This window comes from Plecotus auritus (assembly GCF_963455305.1).
Source record: "Plecotus auritus genome assembly, chromosome: 1".
Classification (NCBI taxonomy): Eukaryota; Metazoa; Chordata; class Mammalia; order Chiroptera; family Vespertilionidae; genus Plecotus; species Plecotus auritus.
The window spans coordinates 37,375,049-37,402,034 of record NC_137770.1 but is presented as its reverse complement, the minus strand read 5'-3'; the positions used below and the strand labels follow the sequence as shown (position 1 = coordinate 37,402,034).

Genomic DNA, 26,986 nt, shown 5'->3' with positions numbered 1-26,986 from the left:
GTGTCTATTTCTGTTTTTTATTTGTTTGTTTGTTTATAATGATTTTTAGATTTCACATATAAGTGAAATCATATGGTATTTGTCTTACTCTGACTGACTTATTTCACTTAGCATAATATCCTCTAGGTTGATTCATGAGACTTGTTTTGTGTTCTAACATATGTCTATCCTGAAAATGTTCCATGTGCACTTAAAAAGAATATATATTCTACTGCTTGCTCTGAAGGTATCAATTAAATCCTTCTAATCTGGTGTGTCTTTTAAGGCTTGTTTCCCTATTGATTTTCTGTCTACTAGGTTTGCTATCAGGGTTATGTTGGGCTCATAAAACATGTTAGGAGATATTGCTGCTTATTCAATTTTTTGGAAGAGTTTGAGAAAGATAAGTTTTAAATCTTTGAATGTTTGGTAGAATTCACTGGTGAAGCCATCTGCTCCTATGAATAATTTTGAGTGGTTAAAATATGTATCTTAATTTATTCAACAAAAAACTTCATATTAATAGTAAATCAATAGTAATATAGACTCTTTGATCTAGAATAGCTCCATTTCTTTTTCCTCTTGTATGCTGCTTTTGTCATACTAGAGGCCCGGTGCATGAAATTCGTGCATGGGAGGGGGGGTTCCACTTTCCCTGCCTACCTGATCGCCCTAACCACTTGCCTGCCTGACTGATCACCCCTAACCACTCGCTTGCCTGCCTGATTGCCCTAACTGCCTCTGCCTCGGCCCCTGCCGCTGCGGCTTCGTCCAGTAGGACATCCAGAATGACGCCCAGAAGGTCGTTCAGCTGTCCGGTCTAATTAGCATATTATGCTTTTATTATTATAGATATACTAGAGGCCCAGTGCACGCAATTCGTGCATTTGAGGGGGGCGGTCCCTCAGCCTGACCTGTGCCCTCTCACAGTTCGGGAGCCCTGGGAGGATGTCTGACTAATGGCTTAGTGGGCCTAAGCCGTCAGTCGGACATCCTTAGCATTGCCACGGTGGCGGAAGAGGCTCCCACCACTGCCACTGTGCTCGCCAGCCATGAGTCTGGCTTCTGGCTGAGAGGCGCTCCCCCTGTGGGCGCAAACTGACCACCAGGGAGCAGCTCCTGCGTTGAGTGTCTGCCCCCTGGTGGTCAGTGCACATCATAGTGACGGGTCATTCCATTATTTGGTCATTTGCTTATTAGCCTTTTATTATATAGGATATTATATTTTGTATGTTATAAGCCCAGCCATACAGTTTTAGTATTTTCTTGCAGTTATAAAAATTAGTTAAGAGAAGAAAAGAGAAAGAAATGTTTCCATCATCAAGTCTTTTGTAGTTACCTTTGTAGTGTTCTTTATTCCTTTGTGAGAAATGCCTACTGTCATTTCCTTTTATCTTGAAGGACTTCTTTAGTATTTTTTCCTTTGTAATGCTTATCTGCTAGCAACAAATTACTCAGACTTTGTTTATCTGAGAATGTCTTCATTCTGCCTCTGTTGGATAGTGTAATTGGATAAACAATTCTTGGTTGACAGTATTTTCCTTATAGCACATTGAATATATCTTCCCACTATGTTCTGACTTCTGTGGTTTCTGATGAGATTTCAGTTACTAATCTTACTGGGGTTTCCTTGAGTATCAGGAGCCATTTCTTTTTATTACTTTCAAGATTTTCTCTTTGGCCTGGCCAGCGTGGCTCAGTGGGTGAGCATCAACCCATGAATCAGGAGATTATGGTTCGATTCTTGGTGAGGGCATATGTGTGGATTGTGGGCTTGATTTCTGGTGTGGGGCATGCAAGAGGCAGCCAGTCAGTGATTCTCTTTCAACACTGATGTTTCTATCTCTTTCCCTTTCTCCCTTCCTCTCTGTTTTTTAAAAAAAGATTTTCTCTTTGTCTTTTTGTACTTTTAGGGCCCATTAGGGCTTTAATTTACCTATTTTATCACCATTTATTGCTTTATTATAAAGAGATAAATTTTAAAGGAAAATTTCATAGATATTTAATTGTGTTTTAAAATACTTATAGAGTAAATGTATTTTTTATATGTTTGCCTTTTTTGTTTTGTTTTAGTAGTCCTGTAATTCAATAATATCTATTTGAGGCGGAGCTACTTTAAGCATCTTTGCTAGTGAGAAATGTTAATAGTGTTTTAGTTTTATATTTTATTTCATGTGTGGCGTTATGTACCATTGCCTTCAGATTTTTTTTCTGCCTCATGAGGTATATACATACATATATACCTTTTTCTATATATTTGTCAGATAAAAACACCTGGATGAAAATAAGGCTTATGGGAATAAAAATATTGATTTTTCTTAAAGAATATATGATCTTAATATATTTTTTGATGAATATTGAATGATAATCTTTAGGACTAAGTAAAACAAACTGTAGTATATTTAGTGTTTGCATTGAGGCATTTATTAGTTTTTTTAGGAGTTTATGTCCATAAATATTTAGCTCTGTACTGTGTCATTGTCAAGTAACATCTGGGACTAAAATTCCCACCTGGGTATCTAATTTTGCTGTTTATTCTTTTGCAAGTGTTACTATGAGCAATAGGCAGGCAACAGAAAGAAAGAAGGTGATTGGGACCAAGGAAAAAAAGACTAAAACAGATGGTAGCGAAATAAAAAAAAAAATTGTTAAGTATTGTTTGTTTATTGTAGTTTTCTTGCTAAGCACATGGAAGTACTTTGCACGTTTGCAAATTACTGACTTGCTACATGCTATTTTTGAGAAACAGCAAATCATTCATATAATATAAATATAATTATAGATTATTTTACTGGAACTTTTCATTTCTGGGTCTTACTTTCGATAAATATCAGTGCCTTCTTTCAAATCATAGTCTGACTATATTTTAGGAGATCATAAACATAAATTTAAATTGAGTGGTGCTAATGGAAATAAATGACAAACATTAATTTAAAACTTTTCAAGTATTTATAGTCTTGTTGAGTTATATTCTGCTTTAAAAATAAATGTTATTATTGGGCTTGGAGTTTTCAGAATGCACCTACAGTCAATATAGTGAGTTGTTTGGAAATGTCTGTGAAGTTAGATTTCTGTGTCTGTAATCATATATATAAAATATTGTGACTGAAGAGACTTTTATGACATTGAATGAAATTGCATGTATATATTATTATACATATTATTAATCATATCCCCCCTCCTTTTTTAAAAAAAGATATTTTTATTGATTTCAGAGAGGAAGGGAGAGGGAGAGTGAGATAGAAACATCAGTGATGAGAGAGAATCATTGATTGGCTGCCTCCTGCATGCCCCTCACCGGGGATCGAGTCTGCAAACCAGGCATGTGCCCTTAACTGGAATTGAATGCAGGACCCTTTAGTCCGCAGTCCGACGCTTTATCCACTGAGCCAAGCCAGCTAGGGTCCTCTTTCTTTTTTACTGATATTTCCCTAAACCCCAGCAGGAAAATGGAAGTCAGAGTATAAGCCTTTACATTCTTAGTTCAGTTTTTTTTTATTATACCACAATGTCTCTTGAGTTAAATATGAAAAGTAGCATAAATAAAGAGATAAATAAAGACAGAGATGAAAGGAGAAAAAATAATTTAATATAGGAAGTAATACTACACTTTGAACCAACCATATCATCAGTGGTAGGAGCTCTTACATTGCCCTCGTTTCTTGAATGAGGATTATTGATAACTAGAGGCTCAGTGCACAAAATTCGTGCACAGGAGGGGGAAGGTCCCCTCAGCCCAGCCTCCACCCTCTCCAATCTGGGACCCCTCAGGGGATGTTCAACTGCCGGTTTAGGCTCGATCCCGGGGATCGGACCTAAACCGGCAGTCGGACATCCTTCTCACAATCCTGGACCGCTGGCTCCTAACCACTCACCTGCCTGACTGCCTGATTGCCCCTAACTGCCCCCCTGCCAGCCTGATCACCACTAACTGCCTCTGCCTGCTGGCCTGATTGCCCCTCACTGCCCCCCCCACCTGCCTTGTTGCCCCTAACGGCCCCCTCTGCTGGCCTGGTTTCCCCTAACTGCACCCCTCTGCCAGCCTGGTCGCCCCCAACTGCCACCCTCCCCCCCTGCCGGCCTGGTCTCCCCATGCAGCGTGCTTTTCAGTTGTTTGGTCGCTCCTCACTGCCTCCCCTGCTGGCCTGGTCACCCCACATGGCCTGCTGTTCAGTCATTTGGTCGTCCTTCACTAACCCACCTGCCAGCCTGGTTGCCCCATGCTGCCTGTTCGGTTGTCCATTCGGTTGTTTCGGTTGCGACGGTCACTTAGGCTTTTATATATATAGATGATAAGGTTCTGTAAAATAGTCATTTTATTTCTGTAGCATTAATTTTAGTTTTAGAAATTAGATCCATAACGTAATTACCTATTTCTGGTGCAAGGCCTCTTATCCTTGAAATGGTAAATAATGTTGCATACTTTTTCATTGCTGTCACCAATTTTAGCAAAGTTCCATTATGTTTTATCAAAGGTATGAGGATCATTTGAGTTGAAAATTAGAAGTAATGGGGAGTACTTGTAGTCTCTTGTCATTCTGTTTAATGGCACAATTAAGAGACTTTTTTTTTGCCTTTTTACAGATGATAGGCAGATTAGCAGTGTTAATAGATAAGAATTTTAATATCTGACCAGGTGGGTTCAAATTCTGTCTCTGTGAGTTAATGCTTATGGGATATTCATTTGAAATAGTATAAACCTTATTCATTGGAATATACCTCACAATGTGGTATTTGTGAGAATAAAATGAAATGAAAATAAACTCAGAGAAGATTCTTTAGATGATTTTCTTAGATATAAAATAAACTGTTTCCCAGATTTAACCTATTCTCCCATAGATAATATAGTAGATGATAAAAAAAAAACACACACACACCTAAAAACATAAACATAGTAACAAAATAAAGAGGAATTGAGTGACCAACTCTAAACAAGGTAAATCTTAGAACTGGATGTAGACTTCCTCAAATTTTTAAGCAATCTACAGAGAAAAGAAGAATAATTTGTTATAACTTATAAATAGGATAATAGGAACCCTGGCTAGTGTGGCTCAGTTGGTTGTGTATTGTCTTGTGCACCAGGAGGTTGCCTATTTCAATTCCTGGTCAAGTGCCCGTGCCTAGGTTTTGGCCTTGATCCCCTGTGGGGGGCATGCAGGAGGCAGGGGATTGGTACTGAGCTCTCACATCCATGTTTCTCTCTCTTTCTCTCCCTCTCCCTTCTTCTTTCTCTAAAAATCAATAAACTCTTCCTTTAAAAATATAGGAAAATAGAAACTAATGATACAGTCCGTTAAAACGTATTAATGATCTTTTAAGTCATTAAAGGATGACTTAGAGGATAATTTCATTTTGCAGATAATAGGAACCTTAAAAGTAACCCTGTTCTTTATTGGGTTTTACATTTGAATTTCTGTTGAGTACATATTGTCTGGTGAATATGTGAAAAAACAAACATTGATCTGATCATCAATTGGAATTATTGGAAGCAGAAATCAAGAATGCAGATGAGACAAAGCCTTGAATGAAATCATAATTAAAAAACAATCTGGTGCTTTTTTGATTAAAATACTGTAGTTAAAGAAGTTTCCTTAAATATTTATAAATTTTATTTTGTATTACCATGGAGAATCATGTCAATGCATTTTCCTCAGCAAAAATATCTCTCTCTTCAGTAAGAATCATGTATCTTAGAAAGTCTTATGAGATAGACTGAAGAGAAGTTCTGATTCAACTTTTGGAAGACAAATACTCTGGTTTGTGTGCATTAGTAGATATATATAATTTTGACTATGTCATATAGATTTCACACTCCCTCGTTTAGTTAGAGGTACACTTTTATGCATCTGTTTGGTACTAAGGTGTATCTTTATAGACTATTCTTGTGCTTTGGCTTATCTTGATAAGTTGTGAGGTGGTTAGCCATAGACAGGGATATTGAGGAAAGTATTGAAAAATTCAGTGGCTTGTAAGACTGGAGATGATCTTTAATGTGCTGTCTATTTCTGAGATTCTCTGAATTTCATTATTTATTAGACATTCAAAATTTACCCAGGGTATCTATACCCTTCCCATTCCTCATTATGTTACTCTTAATTGATTCACTGTAAAAAATACTAATGTTTTTTGAGAATCTATTTTTTTTTCATTGATTTTTAGAGAGAGAGGAAGGGAGAGGGCTAGAAAGATAGAAACATCGATGGAAGAGAAACACCATCAATTGGCTGCCTCCATCACATAACCCCTGGGAATTGGGCTGCAACCTGAGCATGTGTCCTGATCAAGAATTGAACTGGTGACCTCTTGGTTCCTGAATCAATGCTCAACCACTGAGCCACACTGGCTGGGCAAGAGAATCTATTTTTTATGTAGAGAAATATAAAGGCAAAAAAAAAAAAAGCCTAGGTAATTTGTTGACAGTTCTTAAACATACAAAAACATTAAGCAATATATAAAGTGATCAGTGAATATTTCTTAGCTCATGTCTTTAAAAGGCAGCTATTGCTTTGTATTTTGTTTCCAATAAAAATGTTTTACAAATGTTCTTTTTTAAAGCAATAATCTTATATAATAAAACCCTAATATGCAAATCGACTGACCTGCAGAACAACTGGCAGAACGACTGGTCGCTATGATGCACACTGACCACCAGGGGGAGACAATGCAGGAGCTGCCCCCTGGTGGTCAGTATGCTCTCACAGAGGGAGCGCCAGCCACTCAGCCAGAAGCTGGGCTCATGGCTGGTGAGCACAGCGGCTGGCACTGCAGGCAGGTGTTAAGGAGCAAGGGGTCCCAGACTACGAGAGCCCTGGACTGTGAGAGGGGGATCAGGCCTAAGCTGGCAGGCAGACATCCCCGGAGGGGTCCTGGACTGCGAGAGGGTGCAAGCCAGGCTGAGGGGACACCCCCTCCCCCTAGTGCACGAATTTCATGCACCAGGCCTTTAGTATTCTAATGAAAACCAGATGTCCACTAAGCAAAATCATGCAATGCAATATCTTTCCTCCTAACACCTTAGTGATATCAGGAAGTTTTAATTGTGAGATGCATATTGGTGACTTAAGATCAGGGAGCATTTAGAAGTCAGTAGGTTTGAATGGAGTGTTTGCAATTAAGAGCTTAAAGTGCTGTGGGGGCATACAATGCCTGGAAAAGCCACTAGGTGCTGGATAGGAATGCAAAAGGTAAAATGGGAGACACTAAAATTTTAGAAATTTGAAAATTTTGCCTAAGGTCAGGGTTGCATCTGGGAAAGAAAAAGTAAACTTTTTTGTTTTTCCTCCTATATTGCTTCAGGGCTCTAGACTAAATTTAAAATAATGTGTTTTGTATATTGTTAGCTTAGAGGACTGTATCATCATTCAAAACTTTGGTTTTTGCAGGTAGATGTTTTGAGTTCCAACTTTCTTTTTAAAATATGTTTTTATTGATTTTTAGAGAGAGAGGAATGGAGAGGGAGAGAGAGAAAGAAACATCAATGAGAGAGAAACATGGATAGGCTGCCTCCTGCATGCCCCCTACTGGGGATCGAGCCTGCAACCCAGGCATGTGCCATGACTAGGAATCGAACTGATGACCTCTCAGTGCATGGGATTACGCTCAATCAACTGAGCCACATGGCCCGGCCTTACTTTGAAGCAGACTTTTGAAAGGTTGCTGTTCATATGGTGATGATTGCGTGTGGTAATTTTATCTGGTGGTAGTGACTAACAGACTGTGGAGATGGTGCAAAATATCTCTTCTTGCTCCTGATGAAGTTGATGATACAAAAATAATAATTATTATTGTTAGCATGTTGTGGACACTTGATTTTGCTATGTTTTTTATTTAATTGATCCTTTAAAATAATTTTACAGGTGAAACTAAGGATTGTTAAAAAAATAAGTTGCTCAAGGTAAAATTGGGATTTGACTATTTGGACTCCAAGGCCCATGTTTTTAACATTGTATTATTCAAAGGGGTTATATAACACAGGGACTTTAAGAAAATAGAGTGTATGCTTGCATTCTTGATGGAAGGAAGAGATACAGATGGGAAAGCTGTTGTGGTGTAGAGAACCAAAATAAATGGAGACTGGGAATGTTCTTGCAGCTGCTTTAAGTTATTTGGAGGTTAATCTGGGTTAACCTGCTTGACATTGCAACTATGGGTTCTTTGGATGTTATTTTTAATTATATGACTTCAACAAGAGTAGTTTTGGATATTATGGAAATCTTAAAGCACATGCATTTCAAAACGAATAGAGGACTTAGTCATTTAAAACATATCACCAGCATTGGCATAATAATAGAACATGGTGTAAGGTCAGGTCTTCAGGCATTTTTTTTTAACATATTTGATCCATGTTTTATAGTTATTCTCAATTTTTATGTTGCCTCATATTGTATAAATTAATATTATGAATAAAATTTGTTAGTAATTTTTTGCACGCTGATTATATCTATTTAAAGATGTAATGACAGTAAAACACTTAAAATTTAATATATTTAGTTTTTTTTGAAAGACTACATATGTGAAAAAAAAATGTTTCTTGTTTTGGTAATGAATTAAAAAATGTCCAAACTCATAACTTTTACTTGTATTCCCTAGACAGAGGGAGAAAGTATTAGGGATATAAATTGTTTAAAACGTCTTTTCTTAGAAAAAATATGAATAGGTTGCTTAAAATGTTAAACTTCAATGAAATAGATTTTTATTTAACTCTTCAGTTATTTTGTCTTCACAAAATATATTTGGTGCCATCTATGAACATGTCTGTTTTGCTTACTGCTAAACCCCTAATTCCTAAATATGTATCATTAGATTTTTTTCACCATTTAAAAAATTAGTTCAATAGTACACATAACATAAAACTCACCATCTTAAACATTTTAAAGTTTACAGTTCAGTGGTATTAAATACATTCATATTGTGCAACCATTTCTACCATCAGTTTCCATAAATCTTCATCTTAAAAATGAAACTCTATACCCATTAAAAAATACTCCCTTCCACCATAGGTCTACAGTTTTTACATTTAATAGTAAAGAAAAAAATTAGAAGAAGTTAGAGCAATGAAATATTCACCTAAATCAACATATTTCAGTTTCCTTTATGTTGAGCAATTAGCTGATAAGCTAGTTTGAACCTGACTTTCAGGGTAGCATACTTTTGTGGTTATATTCTTTTTTTCATTTCAACAAGGCAAGTCTTGATGATAGATCAATTAGCAAATCCTGAAGAATTAATGTAAATAGTGTGGTAACTCAGAAAATCCTCCTTTCCTCAGGGTATCAGATTTACTGTTGGATTGAGGAAGTAGCCTGGCAGCAGTCTTGTGTATCAGTTCAAAATTGTTTAGAATGGGAAATGTTTATATGTATATATGTATGTATGTATGTGTGTGTGTATTTTTCAATTACAGTTTACATTCAGTATTATTTTGTATTAGTTTCAGGTGTACAGCCTTGTGGTGTGACAGTCATATACTTTATAAAGTGATTCGCTCCAAAATTTCAAATACCCACCTGGTACCATACATAGTTATTACAATATTATTGACTGTACTCCTTATTGTATAAGGCTTACACTGTACTTTATATCCCTGTGACTATTTTGTAACAACCATTTTGTGCTTACCCCTTCACCTTTTTCATCCCGACCCCACACCTCCTCTCCCTCTCCCCACTAAACTCTATTCTCTGCATCTATGGGAAGTGTTTTTAAAACGTTGTGGGAAAATTAATTAAAACTGAGCTTTGAAATTTAAAAGAAATCATAAAACTGTAAAAGTAAAGGCTAATGTTTTCTCTGTAATGTTTTTAAAATACCTATAAGAACGCTGTAGGAAGATTTTTTTTTTTTAAACCCATTTTCTTCAAGTATAGTTTCTTGAAGACAGGTGTTTATTAATTACTTCATTGCATTGACTTGCTAAGGGGACAACAAGGCAGGTAATTATCCTTAGGTCTGTGTATTAAAAGTATTATTTTTGAATAAATATTAAGAGATCAACTTTAACAACTCTTAGTATAAATGATTTCTGTGCTAACTTTTTACTCATGTAAAATGAATCTCAATATGTCATACAATTGGTGACAAATAAGAAACTGCGCAATTAAGAGGAGATCTGTTTATTTAAGGGCTCTCAAAAGTTGTAGAAGATTATACTTGGCTATATGTGAAGGATAAATGTTGCAGAATAATGCCCCTTAGTTTTCCTTTTATAATAAATCTCAGCTATGTGTTCAGCACAAGGGCTCAGTGCCAAAAAGAACAGGTTCAACTTGTCTGTGAGGATTTGCACCACAGTAAAGTGCACAACTGCTTTTTGTAGAGGTCGTTGTGGAGGTCATAGGCATGAACAGTTGAATGAAAGCAACTTTAAAAACATAGAATGGATAGTATTAAGATTCAAGAATCAATGTTAATTTAAAACATAAAAGGATGGAAAATCCTGAACAGCACCCTTATATACAGTTTTCACTTTATATATGTTTATACCAGTATGTTTTCAATGGATTTAAAATGAGTTCTTTGGCATGTTGTGCCAGCATATTTTTAAAAGAACTTCAGAATCACTTTTATAATAATTGCTCAGATTTGGAAACATTGACTCTTTTAATGTTAAATTCTGAGCAGTGCTCTGAGCAGATTTTGGATATTAAAGGTAGGCTGTGATGGTGGTAGAACAAAGTATACAGGTGTGTGTATGTGTGTGTGTTGTATGTGCTGGGTGAGGTCAGAGGTGTGTGTGTGTGGGGTTAAGTTCTAATGAAAAGGCAGAAGTGATCTGAAGGAGAATGCCTACCTGAATCATATTTCTCTTGAGCTTATGATTGAAATGTTCAAAGTCAATAACAAATAAAATACTATCTTATATAATACAAGTAGCCCTGCGCAGGAATTCGTGCGCCAGTAGCTTGCCAGTAGCTCGCTGCTGCCATCCAGTAGCTCTCGGCCTGCTGCCCCGCCCTCCTGTAGCTCCCCCTGCCCCCCCCCGCACCCCCCTCATAGCTTGCTGCCCTGCCCCCTCCTCTAGCTCTCCACTGCCCACTTGTAGCTTGCTGCCCCACCCTCCTGCTGATCCATGATCTAGTCATTACACAGTCAGTCATTACCTTTCACAGCGTAACGACCATTTGCATATTACAACTTTATTATATAGGGTGACTTTTCCCCAAGTATCTTCACAAACACTTTCAATTTTTTGTAGTAAATAGAAATAACTCAGAAATAGCAGGTGGAGAGACTATAAGTCTCATGACTCCAGCCAGTAGTATCTTTGGGTTTAGTATAAACCACACCAGAAAATGATACAATTAAGTAATTAAGCAGATGCAGAGCTTACCTAGAGTTGTGTTTTATCTAGTTGTATTTGGTCATAGAGTGACTGTTTCTTTTTCTTTTTAAAAATGGTAATCAAAATGGTAGGCAGCCATTATTTTCAGTGTAGAGATTAATTAGTAATCTTTAGAATATGCTTCAGCAAATGCAGCTGATTGGCAGTGTCACCTGTCTCAGCAACTGGTAGAATGTTAGTGCTTTTATTAAGCCTATAATTTCAGAAGTGCTTCAAAGCTGTATTCATTAAGGTCTCCCATATAATTACTTTCTTTGTTCTCTAGGGCACTACTTTACTAAATGTATCTCTTTACTTTTATTTATGTGTTTTACTTATGAAGGTTATAAAATAAAATTAAAAAAATTTTTAACTAAAACGGTGTATACCTGTGTTTGTGGAATCACCATTTATGCTCAGTAAACATATACTGTTCCCAGACAAGACACTTACCAAGTGATTTTGCTTTTGTAATTTGTATCGTAAACATAAAACATATCTGTCAATTTTGAAAAATGATGTGTTAAAGTGTAGTAAAATATAATTTAGCCCGGCCGGTATGGCTCAGTGATTGAGTGTCAACCTGTGAACCAGGAGGTCAGGGTTCGATCCCGGTCAGGGCACATGCCCGGGTTGCGAGCTTAGTCCCCAGTGGGGGATGTGCAGGAGACAGAAAATCCATGATTCTTTCTCATCATTGATGTTTCTTTCCTTCTCTCCTCCTCTCTACCTCTCTGAAATCAATAATAATAATAATAATAATAATAATAAGATACATATATATAATTTAAAGGATTGGTCATTATAGTCAACTTTCTAGGAAGGTAGTTACTTCTACATTGTTAGGAATTATTCTTGTTGAAATAGTCTTTCTAGTTCATATTTCAAAGTATATTAATTTACATAGATTAATAGACAAACCATCAATTTGTATATTATTTGAGGAAATAATATATTGTTTGTTATGAAAAGAAGACTTAATTTCTATTATTTCTAAGAGAGCATCTAAAAATGATGAAGCACAGCCCTGGCCGAGTGGCTCAGTTGATTGGCAACTGATTGATGTTTCTCTCTCTTTCCCTACCTCTCTATAAAATCAATAAAAATTGAGGATTAAAAAAAAAAAAGATGAAGCACATATCTCAGTACAGGTGAAATTTGCATCAATCTAAATTAATCTGCAGAGGCAAGATTTTTTAAAGGAAAGAAAAGGGGAAAAAATAGATACAGAAGCAAAGAAGCATTGAACAGACTGTCAAACTACAGCGGGAAGGCAGAGGAGGTTTTTTGGGGGGGGGCTGTAAGAGATCAACTGAAGGACTTGTACACATGCATATAAGCATAACCAATGGATAAAAGACACTGGTGGGGGGGGGCAGGTAAAGGCATGTACTGGGGGGAAGGGGAGGCTGGGGGGACGTCAATGGGGGAAAAAAAGAGACATATGTACTACTATTTGTAATACTTCAAACAATTAAAAAAAATAAAAAAATAAAAAAATAAATGTATTATGAAAAAATCAAGTGTGAATATTTTCTTAAAAATGTCATGTTTTAATGAACTAGTACTTATATACTAATTGTAAAAGCACTCATACTAATATTTTAAAATGAATACTTTCTAATAAATATAAATATATATTGTTAAAAGCTTGAAAATAGAATCAGTTCTTGTGGTGGCATATCCTTTCTATCATACCTTCACAGTGCCTAGTGTCTACTAAATGTTAGATAAATGATTTTTCATACTGTAGTCCTGTTATAGAAAAGTGCTTGGTGCATTGCGGCAGAATAGGGTTTAAAACCTGGGTAGATTACTTGGCCTTGAAAAACTTCACTTTCTTTTCCTATAAAACAGGCAAAATAATAATTATCTCTAATGTATATATAGTACCTACCATGGCATATAGTAAATATTCAATAATTATTTCTGTGTTCTTCCCATGGAATTTCACTGCTAATAATTACATTCCATATGTGCATGACAATTTATGTGGAATTGCAAGTAAAAGAGAATCAGGGAATCCTAAATACTCTATTTTGCATTTACAGTCCAGATTTAATTACATGGTGGTTTTCTGAAGGTGGCGGAAGCAGTGGTGGTGATGTGTGTGGAAGGAAGTTTAGAATGGTTAGGGTATCTATAATAATAAAAGTGTAATATGCTATTGGATGTCCTTCTGGATGTCCTTCTGGGACGAAGCTGGGGCTGTAGCTGCGGCTGTGAGGGAGGGATCCAGGCAGCCACCGTGGCTGTGCAGGCCTACTCTTGCACGAATTTCGTGTATCGGGCCTCTAGTCCTATATAATAAAAGGCTAATATGCAAATTGACTGAACTGCAGAATGACTGGTCGCTATGACGTGCACTGACCACCAGGGGGCAGACACTCAAACCAGGAACTTCCTCCCTGGTGGTCAGTGCGCTCCCACAGGGGGAGCACCGCTAAGCCAGAAGCTGGGGTCACGGCTGGTGAGTGCAGCGGCGGTGGCAGAAGCCTCTCCTGCCTCCACGGCAGTGCTAAGGATGTCCGACTGCAGGCTTAGGCCCATTTCCCACCAGTCAGACACCCGCCGAGGGTTCCCAGACTGCAAGAGGGTGCAGGCGAGGCTGAGGGACCCTTCCCCCACCTGAGTGCACGAATTTTGTGCACCAGGCTTCTAGTTTATAATATTTGGTGTGTCCTTTTAAGACAGAAGAAGGAAAAAGTCAGTTGCAGCTTGGCTTAATTGTCTACTTATTTTCTACAATGGGAATGGCACAATAATGATCCAATTTGTAGTTAAATGACCTCAAATAGAATCAGGAGATTTGTTATGTAATTTTTTGGGGGGATGGCCCGGAGTAGAGGATTGAAGAGAGTTGGATACTGTTGTATCCTTACAAAACATTTGTTCATTTATGAAACAAACATTCATAGGCACTGTAGTAGGCAGAGAGTTTAGATCTAAGCTTTTTGCTAACTTTTCACTGAAAAATATTTTTGCTTCAGAAGATTACTAATTTTATGATGTGCTATTTTTTTTGTTTTGTTTATATAATAATAGTAATACTTTTAGAGAATTTTATATAAAGTAATTTTCATATTTTATCACATTTAGAAATTTAGATTTATGTATAAGTTGTCATTGCTGTTGGTTAGAGAAAGGTTCACTTAAAGTGCCAAGATAAGAATTCTTTCTTGGAAGCTATTTTTTGTAATTACTAAAAATAAGCTAAAATGCTATATGCCTGAAAAGTTGTTTTTAAAATTTTGGCAAGTACTGTTTTTCTTAAAATTAATGTAAACTCTTTTAAGGAGACAGGTTTTGTCTCACCAAATAGACTCCTTGATGTTTTTCTTTTCTGATCTTTTTATAGAAACAGATATGATTTGCTGGACACTCTGTCCTCTTGGCAACAAATGGTGGTTCAGTAGCAAGACAAGCATCAGAGAAAGAATGTAAAAATAATAACTATTTTCAACACTACCTCATTTATCAGTGCTCAGGGAAAAATAAAACCTAGAACAACAAAAACAAACAAAATAAACACAATCTCCTCTTTGGACTCTACCTTTTCTGCCATCTCCCTATTTTTATTTTGCCTTATGACTTGATGAAAACAGTAATCAAGTTCACTCAGTGTTTCTTATTTCTTCTATCATTGATATTCTGGCTCCTATTTTCACTACTATGCTGAAGTTACTCTTGGTATTGAAATTCCCTTCATTGCAAATGGTATTCCTCCCCCCCGCCCCCATATTTCAGCCCTATTCAGTCTTTATAGCCCATCTCAAATGTCATTTTTTCTCCATAAATTTAATTGAATGAACATTCAGATACCTGTCATGTTTAGCAGACTCATATCATTTGTACATTTAACTTATTTGAATTCAACTAAAGTTGAAAAAAACACCAAACTAGGGAGAAAAAATAGCAAAGAATTCTTCTCTTCCCTTATAAAGTGTTTTCAAAACAACTTGGTTGCCAAAAGGAAGCCAACTATTTTATCTGGTTTTCCACAGAACAGTAATCTATTCCAATGCTAGAGGAAAATCTAGCTGAATTGGATTTATACAAAGATATTATGGTTTGCACAGAACAATGTATACTTTATGGGCTATGTTAAGGATTTTTGAGGGGTTATTTTGAACAGTTTTTGCCTTACTCTAACTTTAGAACCTAATATTTGTGTAAAATATGACTTTACTACTACAGCTTTGTTGAACTTGAGTTAGTCACATCTGGGTAACATTTGGAACTCTTTTGAATGTTTTAGGTATAGAACTATCTGAGGCAGAGATAACTAGCTTAATTCCTTTTTGTCTTTATTTTTGCATTTTGGGGGAGATAAATCTGTATGAATGCGGTAATAGTCACAATAGGTAAAAGCAGGAGAAAATGCTATGGCTTTTTATTTCACGTTCACCTATCTAATTTGAGATGCTTGGCTTTTTTTCTTTTTAATGTACAGACCTTATTCCATTAAAAATATTTTTATTGACTTTAGAGAGAGAGGAAGGGAGAGGGAGAGAGAGAGAGAAACATAGAGGAGAGAATTATCGACTGGCCACTTCCTGCACGGCCCCTACTGGGGATCGAGCCTGCAACCCGGACATGTGCCCCAACTGGGAATCAAACTGGTGACTTCTTGGTGCATGGGCCATTGTTTAACAATTGAGCCACACCAGCCAGGCAAACACTTGGCCTTTTTTAAATCAATTGTATGTGACCACAAAGATTTTGTTGCATTTAGTTTCCATATGAGCCGTAATAGTTCTACTCCAATGCAAAGGAATTTATAGAAATCTTTTTTTAACATGCAGGGTTAGATTGTAATTATATTTGAGATGCTTTAATAATAGTAATCTTTTTTTTTAATTTTTACTTTTTTAAATTGTTTGAAGTATTACAAATAGTAGTACATATGTCTCCTTTTTTTCCCCCATTGACCTTCCCCCCAGTACATGCTTTTACCTGCCTCCCCCCCACAGGGTCTTGTATCCATTAGTTATGCTTATATGCATGCGTACAAGTCCTTCAGTTGATCTCTTACAGCCCCCGCCGCAACCTCCCCTGCCTTCCCGCTGTAGTTTGACAGCCTGTTCAATGCTTCTTTGCCTCTGTATCTATTTTCCCCCCATTTCTTTCCTTTAAAAAATCTTGCCTCTGCAGACTAGAAATAAACATATAATAACAAAAAATGTTTGAGTCCCAATTTCAATGTCCAACAGTTCTGAGTCCCCGTTTCAATGTCAAACAGTTCCTTATGTGTACATGTCAGCAATGATATCTGGATGGTGGGCACATGGTGGCAATGCAGGTCCAACCCTCTCTGGTTTGGTCCTAGGCAACTTGCTGCGTCGCACAGCTGCTGACTGCTAGCGTGGCAAGGCGTCGTCAGCGTCTTCCATCTCTGGACTGTTTCTCCTCTTGTCTTCGTGGTTGGAGCAGACCTGTCAATTCCTCTCTGTTGCAGGAATCCACATGGTCTTGGAGTTGTTTTCTGAAAATATACAAACATATTCTTGACCAAAAGTTAATAAAGGAATCTTTTCTATATAATTGATTTGAGATCCTTTTTATTTTTGCCCAAACGATTTTCCTTTGTCTTATTTAGACACCATATGCGTTTTTCATGGGTGTCTTGCTGTTAGCATTTGTAAAGTAAAAATTTTCTAGATGTAATTTACTTATAGGATATTTTTCCTTACATGAAATTACCCTACTATCCCCCCTTTTTTTGATTAATGGAGGCTTTTGTAAATTTTATAATGCAGTCTTGATAACTTTAAATTTTAATATTTTGCACAAAAATATGATTGCTTTAGTTTCATTGCATGTTCAGGAATTTTACCATGAGATGAACTACCAATAGAAATTTTAGTTACCATTTTAGGAACAGCTTTTTGTCCAGTACAATTAAATTTTCTTGAATATTCACTTATTTCAATTAGCCTATTTAAATTAATCTGAAAACTTGATTATTATTTTACTGTCAAATTTAATACTCTACCAACAATCTTAGTTTACCCTGTAAATATTAGTGGAAAGGATTATTTGCATTCTTGAGTAGGCCCTGAGCATTCCTGGTGCTAGGCTGGATTTCGATATAGGGCAGCTGCTGTCTGCCAAGTCTCTGTCTGTTACCTGGGTCCCAATCTGAGCTGGGCCAAGTCACTGTCTGTCACCTGTGTCCCGATCTGAGCTGGGCATGGGAAGCAAAGCAGCCATGGGGGCAGAAGATTTCCCTCAGACAGGGTGAGGGTTCAGGCCCCTGCAAGGTTGAGGGCGTGAGGGTCTGTGCCCCACCTCTGTTGATCCCCAAGTTCTCTCCTGATGGCCCCTCTGCGACTGTGCCTGTCTTAGGTTGTTCCTTAAAATATATATTATTTCCTTATTTTCCTCTAACATTTTAAATTTCTAAATGTGTTACATTTTATTTTTGAAGTTTTTTTCTCAAGGAATAGTTTATATTGGTGTAACAATAAGAATTGCAAAACAAAATTGATGTATTATTATTATTACTTTAAATGTTTTTATTGACTTCTGAGACAGGAAGGGAGAGGGAGAGATAGAAACATTAATGATGAGAGAGAATCATTGATCAGCTGCTTCCTGCATGCCCCCTACTGAGGATCAAGCCTGCAACCCTGGCATGGGCCCTGACTGGGAATGAAACTGTGACCTTCTGGTTCGTGGGTTGACACTCAACTACTGAGCCATACCGGCTTGGCGAGTAGATGTATTATTAAAGAGCTTTTTTTTTCCCTGTGATAATTTGAAGACTAAATGGTGTATGTTGTAGAGATGGAACTGCAAATACATTTATTTAATAAAGCCTTAAAATAACGTCAGTGCAGTCAAAAGATTTTGATGACATCAGAGACAATTGATAGAAATCGTTTTGGAGACTTGGCTTGGGCAAGTGAGAGTACAACTCTTTTAGGGCTATTTGACTTTTAATTTTTTTAACAAGAAGCTTAAGCCCAACTAAGTGGTTATATAAATTATTCTTTGATGTTTAAAGCATAACTTACATATTTGAATGGAACTGATCATTATTGAAAAGCTAGAAAAATATAGTGCTGTTCTTAGTGTATTCAGGATGAAACTTTGAATTCTGCAAAAGCTTGTTTTCTTTGAGAAATAAAATTTTAGGGGAAAGTTGGTACAGAAAGTGGAGACTGCATAGAGACTGGTAGGAAGGATAGAGGCATGAAAGGGCTGGCTGGGCTCCCACAGGCAGCAGCTGAAGTCCCAGAGAGATATCTCAGCTGTGGAGGGGTTCCCACTGAGAACTCTGGTGTCTAAAACCCAAGCTGGGCCCCGCAGCCCAGAGCACCAGAACTGAGAAAGGTGCCTACATAACATCTGGCTATGAAAAGCAGCAAGGTTGCTGTCTGCCAGCGAGAGACAGCTGGAAATGCAGGCACCCTCTTAGTTCTCAGTGGGAACCCCCCACACCTGAGATATTTCTCCAGAATTTCAGCTACGGTCGATGGGAGCCCAGCCAGCCCTTTTGCACCTCCGCACTTCTTACCAGTCTCTATGTGGTCTCCATTTTACGCCTTTGGTTATCAGGGTTCTCTCCAACTGGTCTTCAATTGATTTTTCAGGGTGGTTTTTCTGTATTTTAGTTATATTTCCAGTTTGGTTCTGGGAAAGTGTCAGTGTAGCTTCCACTTACTCCACCACCATTTTGTAATTGAGCATCTTTCCGTATTCTCATTAGCCATTTGTATATTTCTTTTGGTAAAATGTCTATTAAAATCTTTGGACTTAAAATTTTTTCTTCAGTTATAACATTACTTTGCATATATTCTAGATACAAATTCTTTTATCTTTACTTTTTAATCCTCACCTGAGGATATGTTTATTGATTTTTTGCGGGGGAAGGGGGTGTGGGAAGGGAGAGAGAGAGAGGGGAGATCAGTTGGCTGCCTCTAGTTTGTGCTTAGACTGGGGATTTAACCTACAACCTAGGTATATGCCCTCACTGGGAATTGAACCTGCAACCAGTTGGTATACAGAGCAATGCAAACAAACAAATAGTCCAATTAAAAAATAGGCAGGAGTCCAGCTGGCGTGGCTCAGTGGTTGAGCATTATCCTATGAAACAGGTTGTCAAGGTTCAATTCCCTGTCAGGGTATGTACTCTGATTGCAGGCTTGATCCCCAGTGTGGGATGTGTACAAGATAGCTGATCAATGATTCTCTGTCATCATTGATGTTTCTCTCTCTCTCTCTCTCTCTCTCTCTCTCTCTCTCTCTCTCTCTCTCTCTCTCTCTCCTTTCCTTTCTGAAATCAATAAAAAAATATATTAAAATCGACAGGAGACCTGAACAGACAATTCTCCCAATAAGACATACAGATGGCCCACAAATATATGAAAAGATGTTCAACTTCATTAGCTATTAGGGAAATGCAAATCAAATGCAGTGATATACCACTTCTCACCTGTTAGAATGACTATTATCAACAAGAGAGGCAGGCCTCTTCTTAACCTGTGTAGTGCCCTATAGATAGATTCATTTTTTTAGAAATTGGATTACTGTGATATAGTATAAGATTTAACTTGCCAGTTTCATGTTTATTTTTTTTTATTTTTTTAAATAAATCTTTATTCAGATTATTACAATTGTTTCTCCTTTTCCCCCCCCCATAACTCCCCTCCACCCGGTTCCCACCCCACCTTCTGCCCTTACCTCCCCCCCACTGTCCTCATCCATGGGTGTATGATTTTTGTCCAGTCTCTTTCTGAACCCCCCCATACCCCTTCCCCCCTGAGAATTATCAGTCCACTCCCTTTCTATGCCCCTGATTCTATTATATTCACCAGATTATTCTGTTCCTCAGGTTTTTAATTCACTTGACTTTTAGGTTCACTTGTTGATAGATATGTATTTGTTGTTCATAATTTTTATCTTTACTTTTTTCTTCTTCCTCTTCTTTAAGAATACCTTTCAGCATTTCATATAATACTGGTTTGGTGGTGCTGAACTCCTTTAGCTTTTTCTTATCTGTGAAGCTCTTTATCTGCCCTTCAATTCTAAATGATAGCTTTGCTGGGTAGAGGAATCTTGGTTGTAGGTTCTTGCTATTCATCACTTTGAATATTTCTTGCCACTCCCGTCTGGCCTGCATAGTTTCTGTTGAGAAATCAGCTGAGAGTCGTATGGGTGTTCCCTTGTAGGTAACTAACTGTTTTTCTCTTGCTGCTTTTAAGATTCTCTCTTTGTCTTTTGCTCTTGGCATTTTAATTATGATGTGTCTTGGTGTGGTCCTCTTTGGATTCCTCTTGTTTGGGGTTCTGTGCGCTTCCTGGACTTGTAAGTCTATTTCTTTCACCAGGTGGGGGAAGTTTTCGGTCATTATTTCTTCAAATAGGTTTTCAGTATCTTCCTCTCTCTCTTCTTCTGGCACCCCCATAATTCTGATGTTGGTACGCTTGAAGTTGTCCCAGAGTCTTCTTACATTATCTTCAACTTTTTGGATTTTTTTTTCTTTTTGCTTTTTCGTTTGAGTGTTTTTTGCTTCTTTGTATTTCAATTCTTTGACTTGATTCTTGTGTTCCTCTAGTCTGTTGTTGGGTCTCTATAATATTTTTTATTTCAGTCACTGTATGTTTAATTTCTAGTTGGTCCTTTTTCATATCTTCGAGGGTCTCGTTATATTTATCGGCCTTTTCTAGGATATTCTTGAAAAGCCTTATAACCGTGGTTTTGAATTCTATATCCAGTCGTTTGTTTTCCTCCATTTCTTTCGTTTGTGATCTGTTTCTTTGACGCCACATTTTCACTGCTTCCCTGAGTTGGTAGGGTAGATTTGTGTGCTAGGTTTCCTATATGGCCCAGTTGGTCGGCCTCCCCAGTTAACCTGAGGTGGACACTCTTGGTGCACCCCTTTGTGGACTGTGTGTACAGCCTTGTTGTAGTTAAGTCTTGATTGTTGTTGGTATTACTGGGAGGAATTGACCTCCAGGCCAGTTGGCTGTAAGGATCAGCTGTGTCTTCGCTGGGAGAAGTCAGGTGCTGGAGACAGCCTTATAGGATTAGACTTGCCAAATTGCAATAGCCTCTGTGCTCAGCTTGGATGGGGTGGAGTCTCAGGGCGGAGCAGACAGTCTTGGCTTCCAGTCAGCCTTGCCCTTGCACGCGTGCGCGCCTTCAGACCTCTGCCTTCCCCGGCTCCCGAGTCTCTGCCTGAGAGTCCAGATTCCCCCCATAAGAGCGCGGGTCCCCAGGGGCTCGCCAGGAACTGGGGTTCAGTGCAGTCAGAATTGGGGTTCAGTGCAGTTAGGAGCTTCGGACTCCCTTCTGCTAGGGAAAGCCTGTGGCAACCTCCGCAGCCTTTGTGCACTCTGGCGCGCGCGCCTCCAGAACCCTGCCTGCCGGGGCTCCCCCGGGTCTCCAAGTCTCCGGGTGCCTTTCTCTCTACCTGACAGTCCAGACTCCCCCTGTATGAGCCTGGGTCCACGGGGTTTCGCTCGGGACTGGGTTCAGTGCAGTCAGAACTGGGGTTCAGTGCGGTCAGGGGCTTTTTTCCCCCTTCCGCCAGAGAAAGTCAGCCAGGCTCTCAGCCACCCTTCCTCTCTGCACGCACAAAGACCCTTTGCCGTACCTCCAATTCTCTGTGAGTTTTTCTCTTTCCTTCTAGTTGTAGAATTTTCACTCAGCCAGCTTTCCTGTGGTTCTGGATGGTGTCCGTTCTGTCTTTTAGTTGTAATTTTGAAATTGTTGTGCGAGGCAGCAGTTTAGGTGCTTACCTATGCTGCCATCTTGGTTTCTCCCAGTTTCATGTTTTTAAAAAGGCTGTGAAACATATGAAGGTTAAATGTTAAAATAAGGTTAATGGCCCTAACTGGTTTGGTTCAGTGTATAGAGCGTCTGCCTGCAGACTCAAGGGTCCCAGGTTCAATTCTGGTCAAGGGCATGTACCTTGTTTGCGGGCACATACCCAGTAGGGAGTGTGCAGGAGGCAGTTGATCGATGTTTCTAACTCTCTATCCCTCTCCCTTCCTCTCTGTAAAAAAAATAAATAATAAAAAAAAAATAATAATGTTAATGAAGTTTTCCAGGTATTTCACTTTTTTATGTTTCCTGTATATTATTCCAGTAAGATAAATGAGTAAATCAGAACATTCAAAACTCATCTTTATAAATTGTGGTAAAGTGTATATAATAAAAAGTTTACAATTTTAATTTCTAAGTATATAGTTCTTAGCATTACAAGCATTCACATTGTTGTGCATTCATCACCATTATTCATCTCCAGAGTTTTTTATCTTTTCCAACTAAAACTCTGCACCCATCAAATACTAACACCCCATCTTGGCTCCCCCTAGCCTCTGGCAACCATCATTCTACTTTCTGGCTCGATGAATTTTACTACGTTAGAAACACCACAGAATCGGAATTATACAATATTTATCCTTTTGTCACTGGCTTATTTTACTTAGCCTCATGTCTTCAAGCTTCATTCATGTTCTAGCATGCTTCAAAAAAATTTTTAAGGCTGAGTAATATTCCATTATGTATATATACCACATTTTGTTTATTAATTCATCTATCAATAGTATCCATTAAGTCTGCTCTTCCATGGGTAGCGTCTATCTTTTGGCTATTGTGAATAATGCTGCTATGAACATGAGTGTACAAATATCTGTTTGAGTTCCTACTTTCATTACTTTTGTAGAAATAGAATTGTTGGCTCATGTAAATCACATTTCAATGACTATGTGTTAATTATGTGATATGGATTTCAGTAACATAATGAATTGTACCCATGGAATAGCAGACATAATGGCTACTATTTTTAATGTAAGGAAGTTAGTCCTTTTTTTTAATTAACTTTTTTTTATTGATTAAGGTATTACATATGTGTCCTTATCTCCCCATTGTCCCCCAACCCCCCTCCCCCACTCATGCCCTCACCCCTGTTTCTCTGTGTCCATTGGTTAGGCTCATATGCATGCATACAAGTCCTTTGGTTGATCTCTCCCCCTTACCCCCACCCTCCCTTACCTTCCCTTTGAGGTTTGATGGTCTGAAGGATGCTTCTCTGTCTCTGGATCTGTTTTTGTTCAACAGTTTATGTTGTTCATTATTTTCCATAAATGGGTGAGATCATGTGATATTTGTCTTTCTCTGACTGGCGTATTTCGCTTAGCATATTGCTCTCTAGTTCCATCCATGCTGCTGCAAATGGTAAGAATTCCTTCTTTTTTACCGCAGCGTAGTATTCCATTGTGTAGATGTACCATAGTTTTTTTAATCCACTCATCTTCTGATGGGCGCTTAGGCAGTTTCCAAATCTTAGCTATGGTGAATTGTGCTGCTATGAACATAGGGGTGCATATATTCTTTCTGATTTGTGTTTCTAGTTTCTTGGGATATATTCCTAGAAGTGGGATCACTGGGTCAAATGGGAGTTCCATAGGTTAGTCCATTTTTTAAAATGATTCAATTAAGTATTAATATGAAAGTAATATTAAGAGGTATTGCTTTCCTTCGTTTTTCTAACAGAGTCAGCATATTTCATTAGCACCTATTCAAAAGCTTGAAGAAGCTCTATATGAATACCAACCATTGCAAGTAGAGACATGTGGACCACAAGTTCCTGAGTTTGAGATGCTAGGAAGACTTGGGTAAGTGCCCAAAAGAACTTCTCATTGAATAGCTGATGTTTAGTGCTTTGTTTTTACCATTTTGAGCTGACACCTTAATGTTATTAAATTTGAGTTTACAGAATTTTATACTCTTTTATAAAAAAGAATGGTGCTTTGCCCAGCTGGTGTGGCTTAATTTTTGAGCATCTACCTATGAACCAGGAGGTCACAGTTTGATTCCCGGTGAGGGCACATTTCCAGGTTGTGGGCTCAATCCCCAGTGTGGGGCATGCAGGAGGCAGCAGATCAATGACTCTCTCTCATCATTGATGTTTCTATCTCTCTCTCCCTCTCCCTTCCTCTCTGAAATCTATTAAAAAAAAAGGAATGGTGCTTAATACTAAGTTAATACTTTTTTTTTAAACGATTTTGTTAGTATTTTTTTGAGATTGAAATTGGATTGTATTAGTTCATTTTTAAGGCTTTCCTTGGCAGCCTTATTGAAGTAGCTGTTCATTTTCAACTCACTGCGTATTTTTTAGAAAGAGGGGTTTAATTTAGTCTATAGTAAGCCAGTAAAAATATGAGAGTTGAGCTCCTTACCATGAAAAAGAGGAGATTTACTCACTGTCTGTTGTGAGTAATGAAACAGTATTATGAGAAATGAGCCACAAAATATATTTTGTGAAAAGATATATTGTAGAGCTGGCCAATGGCTCAAAAGTTATATGCATCCATTTTGAAAATGAATGTGGGATTGTGTCTTTTGCGAGGTTTAGAGATGATCACAGTCTTTCTTAGGGGTACTGGTAGGTGTTTGTATACAAGCACAGACTTTGTTGGATGGAAATCTATTTTGTTGTGGTGTTTCAACATAGATTATTGAATGAAAAGATGATCCAGTATTGGTTGTTTTCTAACAAAATAAAATGTAAAGTTATAATGTGAATAGAAAATAATTGGTACTATGAAACCAAGTAATTAAAAAAAGATCATAACAGCAAAAACAAGATAGATGAAAAAATAGATAAAATCAATATGAGTCTTCAAAATCAAAATCAAAGTCTTGAAGATGATACATGGTATTTTGCATATGAACACGGAGGCTCCAAGGTCAAATTACTATTAAAATGATAGATAATTTACTTATTTGCGATTTGGTAGATCTTATGATTTTCTTTAGTTCTGAGTGCTCTTAATGCCCTACGGTCTCCAAGCATGAAGCCAAGGGAATGTGAAATAAAATCTAAAATGCCATTTGAGTTTGAGATAACAAATTCATCAAAAAATTGGCCTAAATACTAAAACTGTAGCTTGAGGAGACAGACAATATAAGGTTGTATGATGTAAAAAGTTATAAGTGAAATAGACATTGACATCTTATCTCTTAAAATCTTTACTTTTATGTATGTGAAAATAAGTATTTAAAATAGTACTCCTCTGTTACAGGCTGATTTTCCAATAATTTTGTTATCAAAATTACATTTGAAAGATCATAGAAATTGCCTTGCATAATAACAATGCTCAGGTAAAATGTATGACAACAATTAATACAAAGGGGTAAAACTCTGCTGTTGAAATGTTCTTATACTATGTGTGGAGTGGTATAATAGTATCTGGAGATAGACTATAATAAGTTAAAGATGTTTAATATAAACCCTAGAACAACTACTAAAAATGTAAAACAAAGTGGGATAGTCAATAATTCAGTATCAGAGAAAATAATAAGATCATAGAAATACTCCATTAATGAAATGGAGGGCAGGAAAGGGGGAGGGGAAATAAATGGGACAATTAGGAAACAAATAATATGGTGGTAGATTTAATATTAATTATATCAGTAATTACATTAAATGTAAATGTTCTGAACAAACACCATCCAATAAAACTTTCTGAAGTGATGGAAATATTCTGTCAGTGCTATTGAAGATAGTAGCCACCGGTAAAATGTTTCTACGGAGCACTTGAATGTGTCTAGTGCAACAGAAGAATTGAGTGTTAAGTTGAATTCTATGGAGAGCAGCTACAGCATTCAGACAGGATCAAGCCTGGGACTGACTTGTGGCAAAGCCACATACAAGTCCCAGCTTGGAGGGCAAAGACCTACCAGCATGGTTATAGCCAGCGGCTATGGATGTATGTAAGCTTGACTTTATGCTAGTAGTCCGACCCTGCAGTCCTATTTAGCTGAGAGATGTGAGCTGTGAGGGGTGCAGCAAGTGCTGCCAAAACAAGGCTTGATAGAGTTCAGAGATAGCAACAACAGGAAAGAAGCAGATTTGAAATTTGCAAGAACATTGTAAACATCTTGCCCTTGTTTTACTTTGTGTGATCTGACTATGAAATAAAGCTTCGGCTTACAGGCTGTGTCACTGTTTCCTCATCTAGGCACAGTGATCCACCTGGTCCCAACTGTATTCTCTTGTCTGTTTTAATCCTTCACTGCCCCTCTTCAGGTTCACCCCTGGCCATGCTGGATGTAGTTCAGAATTCAGTATGATTTAAATAATCACATATTGGATATCACGGGATCTAAATACTCCAAATAATAAGCTGAGTTTGCTAGATTAGATTTTATAAAGCAATATTATTTGAAACCATAGGCTTTCTTACTTTTTTTCTTATTATTCTAGATGTAAGAATACATACTATAATTTACCTATTATAATTTTCAGAAATATTTATAGAGAGACTGGAGAAGTTGCCCTATGAAATGACTTTTCAGAGAATGATTTGGTATCCTCAAAGGTGCTGCTCTTAAGGTACAAGGAATATTAACTTCAGTTGACTAAAGGTGTAATTGTTACATACCTGTCCCAAGAGTTGGTCCACATCTTTGCTAGAAGATTGTATCTAATAAGCCCCAGTTATCCCTTTACAGCAGGTTCTCCCCGTCTAGCTTCTATCCTCTTTCTTTTTCTATTCCATTTTATATTATGTTATTCTACAGAGGGTAAAAGTTTAATTTCTTTAGAGGCAAATAGAAAATAAATTAACTACCTCATTTCCATTTTCTTATATCTGCTCTGAAATCTTTATGGCATGAAGTTAAGAATAGTACACTTGTACTTTCACTTTAGTTGGTGCAAAACCGTGG

General features: G+C 37.5%; 1 protein-coding gene across 1 annotated transcript in view; it reads left to right on the top strand.

The window, feature by feature from the left end:
• The window catches only part of MNAT1 (MNAT1 component of CDK activating kinase), a 233,046-nt gene that overhangs the window by 132,761 nt on the left and 73,299 nt on the right, over positions 1-26,986 (top strand). The window contains exon 7 of the mRNA XM_080641195.1: positions 23,807-23,928. Coding sequence (XP_080497321.1) covers positions 23,807-23,928 — 122 coding nt within the window. The remainder of the gene's footprint in view (positions 1-23,806; positions 23,929-26,986) is intronic.